The sequence below is a fragment of the Salmo salar genome, chromosome 20 (genome assembly GCF_965601325.2).
Source record: "Salmo salar chromosome 20, fSalSal1, whole genome shotgun sequence".
Classification (NCBI taxonomy): Eukaryota; Metazoa; Chordata; class Actinopteri; order Salmoniformes; family Salmonidae; genus Salmo; species Salmo salar.
The window spans coordinates 56019992-56032610 of record NC_138310.1 but is presented as its reverse complement, the minus strand read 5'-3'; the positions used below and the strand labels follow the sequence as shown (position 1 = coordinate 56032610).

General features: G+C 43.7%; 1 protein-coding gene across 1 annotated transcript in view; it reads left to right on the top strand.

Annotated features, from left to right (window-relative positions):
- The window catches only part of rasa2 (RAS p21 protein activator 2), a 54776-nt gene that overhangs the window by 5890 nt on the left and 36267 nt on the right, over positions 1–12619 (top strand). Inside the window, exons 3-7 of the mRNA XM_014162395.3 lie at positions 3284–3387; positions 3482–3576; positions 6709–6785; positions 11688–11771; positions 11948–12020. Coding sequence (XP_014017870.1) covers positions 3284–3387; positions 3482–3576; positions 6709–6785; positions 11688–11771; positions 11948–12020 — 433 coding nt within the window. The remainder of the gene's footprint in view (positions 1–3283; positions 3388–3481; positions 3577–6708; positions 6786–11687; positions 11772–11947; positions 12021–12619) is intronic.

Here is a 12619-nt window from a genome sequence, read left to right as displayed (position 1 = left end):
TGTTAGCCTAGCCTATATTGCCATGGTGATATCATATGATGTGTAACATCCTCTTCCTGCAGGGCCCAGATCTTTTTTCATTGATAATTTTGTGTCAATGTCATCGGGCAGGGTAATAACAGTATAATTTCCTTACCATCACCTAATGTTGAAATGTGTTCTTCACGATCGATGTGGAGGTGTCATGTAACACCATTGAAAACGTAACCCTTTAGCCTTAATGTTTATTGTAACCTGGAGACGACCAGGGCTGCCTCCCCAACTAGATACGCTTCTCGAGTCCAGGAAGAACAGAAGGACACCCAGCCGAGTTGGCTGTTTGTGTGCGTTGGGCATAGTGTCAGTTGGGCAACACCAGACGAGGACAGTGTTAGCTAGGCTAAATCCTCTACGAAGAGAGCAGCCATATTTGATTTGAAACGAACTATGCTGCTTACAAGCTCCCCATTCAGAGCTGTCTGGGGGAGATGGACACGGGTAGAACCTAATGTTTCTGGTTCCAGTCTCGCTCATCTCACTGTAAACACGGTGCTCGTCTTCTCTAGGTATTTCACAACGCACAGCAGTTTTTTTTTCTTTTCGTTTTTTTTTCTCCACTGTCGCAAACCCGCCGTTCAAAGGGCTCCTTTTAGTTTCTAAGGAAGTGTATCCTCCCTCTCTCTACCTCTCTATCTCTCTACCTCTCTACCTCTCTCTCTTCCTCTCTACCTCTCTCTCTCTCTCTCTCTCTCTCTCTCTCTACCTCTCTCTCTCTCTCTCTCTCTCTACCTCTCTCTCTCTCTCTACCTCTCTCTCTCTCTCTACCTCTCTCTCTCTCTCTCTCTACCTCTCCCTCTCTCTCTCTCTCTACCCCTCCCTCTCTCTACCTCTCCCTCTCTCTCTCTCTCTACCTCTCTCTCTATCTCTCTACCTCTCTACCTCTCTACCTCTCTCTCTTCCTCTCTACCTCTCTCTCTCTCTCTACCTCTCCCTCTCTCTCTCTCTCTCTCTACCTCTCTCTCTCTCTACCTCTCCCTCTCTCTCTCTACCTCTCCCTCTCTCTCTCTACCTCTCCCTCTCTCTCTCTCTCTACCTCTCTCTCTCTACCTCTCTCTCTCTCTCTCTCTCTCTCTCTACCTCTCTCTCTCTACCTCTCTATCTCTCTCTCTCTACCTCTCTCTCTCTCTCTCTCTCTCTCTCTATCTCTCTCTCTACCTCTCCCTCTCTCTCTCTCTACCTCTCCCTCTCTCTCTCTCTACCTCTCCCTCTCTCTCTCTCTCTATCTACCTCTCCCTCTCTCTATCTCTCTCTCTCTCTCTCTCTCTCGCTCTCTCACTCTCTACCTATCTCTGCATATGCATGGTCTTCCATATGGCTATAAGACTTGAAGAATCTCTCTCTGCAGAATCCCACGGTTGTTGCCTCCCGCAACTGTCACGTTGCACAAAGTTGTCATATGTGAAAACAATTGCAGTGGAGCAGCTATACCAGTACCATATTACTCTCTACTTATGGGGTGGTCCAAGGACAATGCCATTCAAACTATATCGAACCTTCAAAATACAGAAAGTGGCACAGTATGATGCATTTTGAATCTGTGAGAACTGTGACAATTTTAGCATTTTGATTGCTGACATGCAAAACATTTGGGACTGAATCAACAGTGGACTAATGAAGCAAATGCCAGAAGATTTTGAGTGAAATTTTTCTTTAACGTTAGGATGTGTTTTGTTGAATCTAGGGCGTATTCATTACGCCGATTCTGTTGCAAAATGTTTCTTAAACGGAAGCGAACTGGGCGAAACGGGGAGGGACCTACCTGAATTTGTCCAATAGAAACTCTTGTTTTCTTTGCCAAACGCAAGTGTTTGGACTAATGCTTAAACCCGTTTTCTGTCTGAGAGGGAAGGAACGGGACAACGAAAGGTGTGTGTGTGTGTGTGTGTGTGTGTGTGTGTGTGTGTGTGTGTGTGTGTGTGTGTGTGTGTGTGTGTGTGTGTGTGTGATCGAAAGAGGAGGTACTGTGTGTGTGGAGGCAACAAGTGCGTAAATCCATGTGATTATGTGCACTGGAGGATGCGTGGGCGTCTGCAGCCTGTTGCCAAACCCTCACTGCGGAAGTGACAGGGAAGGCATTTCACCAACCGTGCATGCAGTATTGCATAGAAGCTAGCCTTACTTGAACACAGCTTTTGTGAACAGATCATAATGTTATTAGCACTGTTTGACTTTATTAAGATAATGGAACAAATGTCTGTCAGTTGTCCTGTTTTCGTACAGGTCTGTCATACACCTGCTAGCCACGCTTAAACCTGCTTAGCTTCTACTGTTTTGAGAAGGCTGCAGAATGGTGTAGCTAACAGCCATTCTGGCTTCTTTACATAAATTATGCCTCATACCAGAGTAACTACCAAAGTAACAATTTAGCATAATAACCATGTAACAGGCTAGTAACTATGTGCAGTTATGGTACATTACCATAATTGTATTTTCTTGGAAAATATTAATAACAGTGACAAGTATTTAACTTTCTGTTAGGCTCAGAAGGGCTCTTTCTCAATTGTCTAAAAACATCTGTCCTCGCCACCTCCTTCATTGCACTGATCTGAAAGAACTGACCAGGTGAAGCCAGCCAAATGATGCGCTTTCCCCATATTGCTTTCACCTAGCAACTATTTCCAAGTGATGGGGAGGAGATGAAAATATAATAGATTTTTAAGGAAATGAGATTGGGCTCAGGACTGCGAGCGAGACACTTAACCCAATGGAAGAAAAAAAAATGTACAAGGTTTAAGCTGCACAAGCTCCTTTTCAAAACATTCTCTCCTGTCGGCACATGTGTAGTAATGAACACAAATGACCCTGGTCATAGCTGTATGGTACTTCTGCTTGGCACCCTCTCTGCCTGCTCTTCCACTTGTATGCTGGTCAGTCAGTCCTAGGAGGCCTGGCCACCACAGAGCTAGGCTATATTTAGCACCAGCTGTTTAATGATTGCTGATTTAGGGCGGTCTATGGATAAGGCCTTGGTTTGTGTTGTCGTCGGTGTGTTGTCTTCTGGCCCTTGAAATAGTAGCCTGGTCCCAGATCTGTTTGTCTTGCCAACTTCTTGTCACATAAGTTGTTTGGCCTCAAAAACAGTTCTGGGATCAGGCTAATCAGTCATAAACATTTCCCAATGAAAAGCCAACCAAGTTTTCAGTAAATGTTCCCTTTCCACAGAGGTCAGCCTGTTCTCTGAACGTAGCCTAAAGATGGCATTTTGCTCTTCACTTCAACGACTTCCTGTGTGGTTGTTTTCCAGCCCTTTCTACGGTGAGGACTTCTACTTTGAGATCCCACGACCATTTCAGTGTTTGTCCTTCTACGTATTCGCCAAGGGTGTTTTTCAAAGGGACCTGCCTGTCGGTGAGTAGGAACTGACACACACACAGTTACACTATGCTTTCAGCTAGAGGATTTCCAAGTATGTTGACATCTGTCTGTCCATGTGTGGTTTCAGGGAAAGTGTCCATCCGGAAGGAGGAACTGTGTAAATTCAGTGGGAAGGAGCACTGGTTCGGCCTGCAGCCCGTGGACCCTAACTCTGAAGTCCAGGTGGGTGTCAGTCAGACAGTGTTCAGACATCTTTATGTGTACCCAGTTGGTCTGGGGGGAAAGGTTCACCTTCAAGTCATTGTGCTAGTTCCTATATGCGGTCATTTAGCCAACATAAGGCTGTCCAATGGTATTGATTCTAGTTGGTCACCAGTCAGACATTTGGCTTGGTCCAACTGTGTAACTGCAGCAGACACCTCCACCTCACATCCTGTTGTTGTATTCTCTCTAAGCTGAGAGGCTTGGCAACTGGGCTGATCCACAGGGGCTCTAGATCAATTGATAAAAAAATCTCTTCTCACCTTCATCTACACTGATTGGAAGAGACTTGACAGGTGAAAACAATATGGTGGAAGCTCATTGGTTGGCTTCCACCTGGTCAGTTCTTTCAGATCAGTGATGAGGCGAGGAGAGGATGTACTTTTTCGAAAATTGAGAAGGAACCAGGAGCTCTGCTGTTTCTGATGGCAGGACTTCTGGCTCAAAGGAAGGAGAAAGCCTGGGGGAATAAAGAGGACTTCTGACTCAAAGGAAGGAGAAAGCCTGGGGGAAAAAAGAGGACTTCTGGCTCAAAGGAAGGAGAAAGACTGGGGGACAAAAAGAGGACTTCTGGCTCAAAGGAAGGAGAAAGACTGGGGGACAAAAAGAGGACTTCTGGCTCAAAGGAAGGAGAAAGACTGGGGGACAAAAAGAGGACCTCTGGCTCAAAGGAAGGAGAAAGACTGGGGGACAAAAAGAGGACTTCTGGCTCAAAGGAAGGAGAAAGACTGGGGGACAAAAAGAGGACTTCTGGCTCAAAGGAAGGAGAAAGACTGGGGGACAAAAAGAGGACTTCTGGCTCAAAGGAAGGAGAAAGACTGGGGGACAAAAAGAGGACTTCTGCTCTCCAAGGTGTATTCAATTTCTGGTTTTCTTACACTCAAATTGACGCAATACGAGGCTATCTTTAAGCGTCTGCCCTCGCTGAAAAGCTACTGTGAGATGCCTCTCGGTTACATAATGGTGCCATTAACCTGGTGGTGAGTGTTTTTTGTTCTTGAGTGATGAGCAGAGTTGAGGACATTGAAATCTGGCGGAGAACGGGCTGAAATAACCCTGTGTTCTACTGCCACAGCATCCTGAACTGACCTAAGCCCGCAGACATGTTACCCAATCACTGTAGGCTGTGTAGGACAGTTCCATTTAACCCTATTTCACTCTACAGTTGTAGCATTTCATGTTTAGCGGTGCCCTAGTCTGGGCTATTCTGAGGAGTGATTTGCTACAGTGACTCACTCTGAAGATGACCAGGGCTGCCTCCCCAACTAGAGACACAGCTTGAGTCCAGGAAGAACAGAAGGACACCGAGCCGAGTTGGCTGTGTGTGTTTGTGGGCATAGTGTCAATTGGGCAACACCAGACGAGGACAGTGTTAGCTAGGCTAAATCCTCTACGAAGAGAGCAGCCATATTTGATTTGAAACAATCTATTTTGCTTAAAAGCTCCCCATTCAGAGCATTGTGTGGGGGAGATGGACACGGGTAGAACCTAATGTTTCTGGTTCCAGTCTCGCTCATCTCACTGTAAACACGGTGCTTGTCTTCTCTAGGTATTTCACAACGCACAGCAGTTTTTTTTCTTCTCTCCACTGTCGCAAACCCGCCGTTCAAAGGGCCCTTTTTTAGTGTCTAAGGAAGTGTATCCTCCCACGCTCTCTCTTTCCCCCATCTGCCTCTCTCCCTCTCTCTTTGCAGATGCATGGCCTTTCATATGGCTTAAAGACTTGTAGAATCTTTTTCTCTCTCGCTGCAGAATCCCAAGGTTGTTGCCTCCCGTCGCTGTCATGTTGCACAAAGTTGTCATATGTGAAAACAATTGTAGCGGAATTGCCCATGTCTAGGCTATTCTGAGGAGTGTTTTCTACAGTGACTCACCCCGAAGTAGGTGTTCCAAGTCTTGTTACATCAGTGATGGACTGCAGTCTGTGTGCTTGTGTTTTCTCTGAAAAAGGGGTTGAAATTGATGCAGAGACTGTGAGTGCAGTTGGCAATAGGCTGAGAAGAACAGGGTGAGTTAGAAGTGGTTGCTTCTGTACGGTTGTTGATGGTACAGATTGGAGTATGTTGAAGTTGCCCTTTCAGAAGTGCTTAAGGTTAGGGCTTGGGGAGGATAATCTGTTCCTATATCTGTGCCAAGTGGATACTTGTACATGGACCTGATAGTACAATACATGCCATGTTTTGAAAGGTGAGTGGCAGTGAGCTGGGTCGCTTACATTAGGGCACGCAATAGAAAATGCTTTGCAGCAGAACATTATAGAGTGCTTCTTAGTCCAGGTAGTTCGTCCCTGTTTCAGTCCATTTTCCTTCGTTCGGTGTCTAATGAACACGTACCTAGGGACATTAACTCAGCCCAGCAGGCATGCCAGAGTAGTTCTCACCATGTCGACCAAGGCTTATCTTCCATTAGCAACAACATAAGTGACAACAATCACTATCTGAGCTCAACTCATGCTGTATTGCGGAGGGGAGAGGGAGTGCGTGCATTAGTTTTGTGTTTTTCTGCCTCCCTCTAACACTTCTGAAGGCAATGCAGCAGCCTTCACCACATCCGACCCGATAAAGACTGAGCGTTGGTTCACATGACAGCTAGCTGTGGCTTATCACACTCCCTAATGCACACACAGCCACTACAAACCTGAAGCCACCATAGAGAAAGACTGGGGAGGTTAGAGGAGTCAGCCAAGTACCTCACTCATATCCACCACTTTAGAATGAACGTTTAACTCATTCATAGAGTTGGCTGCACTATGAATGTAACCTAACCTCTAAAAGTCAATTATAAACGTATGTTCAGAGAGTACACCTTTGAGCCATGCCTCTTTTGTACTACCCCTTGTTACAGCAGCCATGGCTCATTTAGAATGTCTTGTGACTAGATTAATATAATAGCTGAATTTGACTCATTTGATAACTTTGACTTACTGTGCTCTGCCTGTACTTCTCCCTCTGTGAGTAAATGAATGAGACAGATCAGACATTTGAATAGGATCTGGCATGTACCACCAATGTTGATAGGAGAAATACTGAGGTAAATCCTGTTGACTTTCACTATGCTCTGATGTCATGTGACGTCTCCTCTCTCTCTGCCCAGGGAAAGGTCCACCTGGAGATGCGTCTGAATGAACTGATCATAGAGAACGGCTCCATGTGCCAGCAGCTACTGGTCCGGTGAGTATACTGATCCAGGGTCAGATTGTTTTCTTCCCCTTAATGGGTAAGGTTAGGGTGGGGGGGGGTGTAGTATAATCTGATCCTAGATCTGTCGTTAGGGGCACCTGTTACCTTAAGAAGCATTGGAGGTCTTTAACACAATTACATTAACATGTGGATTTTCTCTATGCAGTCTTATTTGCTGTTGATAAGCTTTTGTTTGTGGCTGGGCTAGATCGGCCAACACCATTAATCCTCCCAGTCAGGCATCAACAGGCTCTAAGGAGCCAGAGCCCAGAGACACAACCATGGTTTACCCTCTCTTCAGTTCCCCTTACCGCAGCTGTTTTCTCCTACTCGCAAATTCACCTCCGCTGTGTTCATTTTCAACATCGCTCCCTCCACACACACACACACACACACACACACACACACACACACACACACACACACGCATAGCTCTCACAAACAACTGGTCTCCTCTGTTGGCGTTTGACTGTGCATCCATACTGTAGTGCTGTCCCTGAGCACTCCCTTTGGCATTGCATGTGTGTTTGTGCATTTCCAAGAGATCGTCATCTCTAGGGTTTTGTGTGCTTGCATTGTGTGTGTGTGTGTGTGTGTGTGTGTGTGTGTGTGTGTGTGTGTGTGTGTGTGTGTGTGTGTGTGTGTGTGTGTGTGTGTGTGTGTGTGTGTGTGTGTGTGTGTGTGTGTTAGTCAGTGGATGTTGTTGTTGCTAGGCTTCACTCATTCAAACCAGGGCAAGCAGGTTAATGAGGAGGAAGTGATGGCATCTCGACAGGAAACTGCTGTAGCAATGCTCCCACCGCTGTGGTCGCTGCAGCTGGTGTCTCAGAACTGCCGCGCTGCCGTCGTCGGTGTGTCACCACTACCTGCTCACTGTTACTGTCTCCTCCACCATGACCCGTCACTGTGGGAGGATTAGGGTAGTAAACTACCGGTAATTTACCAAAGCTACCAGAATCTTTGGTAGTTTTGGTAATTAATAAAAAATACATGGCAATCTATGGTAACTTTGGTTATATATATAATTTTTTATTTTCTGGGTAATTTATACTTGAATAACTTTTTTTAAAAGTATTTATAGTATTCATAATATACACTGAGGGTGCTAAATATTAAGAACACCTGCTCTTTCCATGACAGATTGACCAGGTGAATCCAGGTGAATGCTTTTTTTAAATCTACTTCAATTGGTGTAGATGAAGGGGAGGAGACGAGTTAAAGAAGGATTTTTAAGCCTTGAGACAATTGAGACATGGATTGTGTTCTATTCAGGGGGTGAATGGGCAATAAACATTTTTTTAAGGTCCTTTGAATCAGTCGAGGCTGCTGAGGGGCTCCTAATAATGGTTGGAACGGCACGAATGGCATCAATATTAGGAAGGTGTTCTTAATGTTTTGTCCAATCAGTGTACATGTCCCATGAGTTTCTAGTGGATAGACCATATGTTTCAAGAGAGAATGGCCTAATTAATGAAGGGTGCATCTAATCAACAATGGGACTATTTTCAATGAACTCTGCAACTCTTTCAGCTGTTCACTTTTTTCACAACTGCCACCAGTTTGACGGCAAAATATTGACTAAACAAATACATATTGACATGATAAGGATATTTCATGCTGAAACCCTCATTAAACACCAATGCTATTAAAGGTTATGTTTTATTTAGGATTGTTTTACAGGTTTGTTTTTCTTTTTTTTAATGGTGCCTAGACAAACCATGCCTACACTTCCTGCCTATCTCTTCTCTGAGAGTTAACAAATGAATAACAAAATCAGCCGATTCATTCACACTTTTGGTTGCATCCTGTACTGCTAATTTGCATTGCATCCTGTCTGGTGTTTACATAGGCGCTGTTCTGGCAATCTGACCTACCCACTCAGGATGTGCTATTACCCTCAATCAAGATTTTTTTGTATACTTGTTGGATACATGTTGTAAAAGTGCACTAGCCTTACTTTAAAAATAGGAAACGATAGGGATAACTTGAAGGGAAATTTCAAAATGTGCATCCTGTCTGGTGTTTCATCATCTCCAGCACCACCCCAACATCAACATATGTGAAAATTGCACATTTCTATGTTTTGTAGTAAAAAACAGAGGAAGATATGTTTCCAATGCATCATGCAAATTTTTTTTTTTTTAACCAATTATGAGCAGGCATTGCCTACTAAATGGTCTAATAATGGTTGATGTCTTGGAAACACTTATCTTCCTTTATATTTTTAACTACAAAACATAAAAACGTTCCATGATGAAACACCAGACACGATGCAATGCAAATTAGTAGTGCAGGATGCAACCAAAAGTGTGAATGAATGAACAAATGAATAACAATCATTTAGTGAACCTGGGGGCCCTCCAGGAGCACACGTTCCAGCACACTGCAGAGGGAGGTGGTTACCCTGTGGGCCCCTGCATACAGTGAGCAGGTCTGCTGCTGTTGAGTGCCTGTACAGTGTGAACATACAGTGACATGGAACATTACCCTCCAGGCATACAGCAACACTCTTCCTGCCACCTTGTTTGTATATAACCACACATTCATTATTTACATTTAGTTAGACACCCACATACCCCCCCCCCCCCCCCATTAACGAACAATGGTAAAACTCTGCTTAATCCTAACCATTCAGTTATTATTGACACCTTCTTCCTCATGCCCATGTTCTGCCCTTCATTGGTGACTACCCATGACCCAGATCAACTGAAAACAGTACATCAACTAATCATGACAGATCAACTGTGGTCATCTTGTTAGATGCAGGAAAAATGTAACATCCTTTTCAAGTTGCAATCTGAAAAGGCATTGGAAATGTATTCATGTTTGTAACATCATACTTAAGAGTTGCTTTAAAAAAGGGGGGAAATGAAATGTTTAAGGAAATTTGGGGGGGGGGTTCTTATTCTCTGACTCCTTTATGGTCAAATCATTTCTTTGCTGTGGTTTGGTTCAAGTTTTGGCCACACTACGTGTTGAATTCCCCCTCAACCCTCTGGCTGGCTGTTAGTAATGCCCAATAAGCCCCACCCCTCATAGACGTAAATATATGTTTCTGTGTGAGTATATTTAAGCAATATGGCCCGAGGTGGTGTGCTGTATGGCCAACACCACGGCTGAGGGCTGTTCTTATGCGCGATGCCATGCGGAGCGCTTGGCTGTGGCATATTGGCCACATACCACCAACCCCTGAGTTGCCTTATAAACTGGTTATTAGAGCAGTAAAAATAAATGTTTTGTCATACCCTTGGTATATGGTCTGGTATACCACGGCTGTCAGCCGATCAGCATTCAGGGCTCCAACCACCCAGTTTATAATTGTGAAATATATGTTTATATTTAGCATCACTGTTGTACTGTAGTAGCTTCAGTTTTCTTAAATTTAAAAAAAAAAATGTGACAAGTTATATCTTGTGTCCTCTTTGAAAATCTATGGTAGATAAACTGTTGCATCTCTGTACTATAATGAATAGTAACTACTGTAGTATGTACCAAATACACCCGTGACCGTGTCAATGGGAATATTTCCCACATTCTGGACTATTTTTGGCTCCCTATGTCGTAGAAAGAAACACCATACCATACCATATCTCTCTGTCAACGTGGGGCTCCCGAGTGGCGCAGCGGTCTAAGGCACTGCATCTTGGTGCTAGAGGTGTCCCTACAGACCCAGGTTCGATTCCAGGCTTTATCACAACCGGCCGTGATTGGGAGTCCCATAGGGCGGCGCACAATTGGCCCAGCGTCGTTAGGGTTTGGCCGGGGTAGGCCGTCATTGTAAATAAGAATTTGTTGTTAACTGACTTGCCTAGTTAAATGAACAAAATCAGCCAACTGACAGAGAAGGTAGGAAGTGTAGGCATGGTTTGTCTAAAGCCATAGGGTGTCATGACGATTTTCCCTAACCGCTCACTCAGCCATGGGACTAATGAACAGCTACAGATGTCTGTGATGTATGCTGTAAGAATGTCACCAAAGCCGTGTGTGTGTGTGTGTGTGTGTGTGTCTGACACAGACAATGACAGTGTACCAGTGTGTGTCCTCCCTAGCGTTACAAAGGGGAGGTAAATTACTGTAAACTTTCTAAGTTTACCAGTAAACAGGATTTGGTAACTTTCATGTTTTGGGGGGGGGGGGTTATAAAATGACATTTAGTGGCTTTTTTGGGTACTTCAGATTATCAGAGGTGTGTGTAATCTCTGGCCCTCTGTGTGGCATTATCACATGTAAAATATATTAAATAATTAAGATTAAAAAAAAAAGTTTGAATGACAAACCTGTAAAACATTCTAAATAAAACATTTAATAGCACTTAGATTGTGCTGCTACCCTCCAATGAAGATTTGTTTTGTCAGTTGTCATACATTTTATAAAAGTGTAATAGCCTTACATTTAAAATAGGAAACGATGTTCCACTTCATATTCATCATCTCCAGCACCACCCCAACATCACCATATGTGAAAATGGCACGTTTCTATGTTTTGTCATTAAAAATATAGAGGAAGATAAGTGTTTCCAATGTGACATCATCAACCATTATTAGACCATTTAGTACGCAATGCCTGCTCATAATTGGTTTAAATCGCATGTTGCTTTGGAAACTTAGAGGAAGATATATTTTTTACTACAAAACATAAATGTGCAATTTTCACATATGTTGGGGTGGTGCTGGAGATGAAGTTGAAACATTTCCCTACAAAGACTTAATAATGTGAATGTTTACAGTTTTTGTAGCATGCGTATTTCATCTATGTAGCACATTGTGAGTGGTAGGTCAGATTGTCAGAACAACGTAATATTGATATGAGAAACACTTAAGGTCAATCCTGTCAAAGTTTAGTGTATTCTATGGTTTTATTAGTGTTTTCTCCTGTTGCTTTTGTCTCCCCCAGGATAATAGAATGCCAGGGCTTGCCTCTGATCAGTGGACAGAACTGTGACCCGTATGCCACTGTCTCGCTCGTTGGGCCTGCCAGGTAAGACAAGACTAGACTACCATCCTCTACAGTGGAACATGATTATGAGCTCACTTCAATTGAACCCACATAGCTAATGCAATGTGTCAACATTTTAGGCATTATATCTGTTATTCTTTCATATAGACCCCCATGAGAAAGGTTTGAGTATATTTCTGACTCTTCTGTCTCCTTAGGTCTGACCAGAAGAAAACAAAGGTGAAAAAGAAGACCAGCGACCCTCAGTTTGAGGAAACCTTTAACTTTGAGGTAAACTTCATTTACATCTGGCGGCTCATGTCATCTGTTTTCTTCCCAACAGAGGAAAACTGACTAAAATGGGGAGGGACTAACAGGAATGCTCACATTTTGTTTTCCATTCCAAAATGTTTGAAACAGTTTTCCATTGCGTGCCCTAATGAACGCAACCTAGGTGTCTGGCTGGTTTCGACAGTTTATCAAATCAAATTTTGTCACATGCACCGAGTACAGCAGCTGTTGACCTTACAGTGAAATGCTTACTTACAAGCCCTTAACTTCTATGGGCTACGTGGGACGCTAGCCCCACCTGCGGGACACAGCCAGTGAAATATCAGGGCGGCAAATTCAAAACAACAAAATCTCATAATTCAAATTTCTCAAACATACAACTATTTTACACAATTTTAAAGATACACTTGTCCTTAATCCAACCACATTGTCCGATTTCAAAAAGGCTTTACAGCGAAAGCATAAAATTAGATTATGTTAGGACAGTGCCAACACAAGAAAAACCACACAGCCATTTTCCAAGCAGGAGAGGGGTCACAAAAACCAGAAATACAGCTAAAATTAAGCACTAACCTTTGACGATCTTCATCAGATGACAC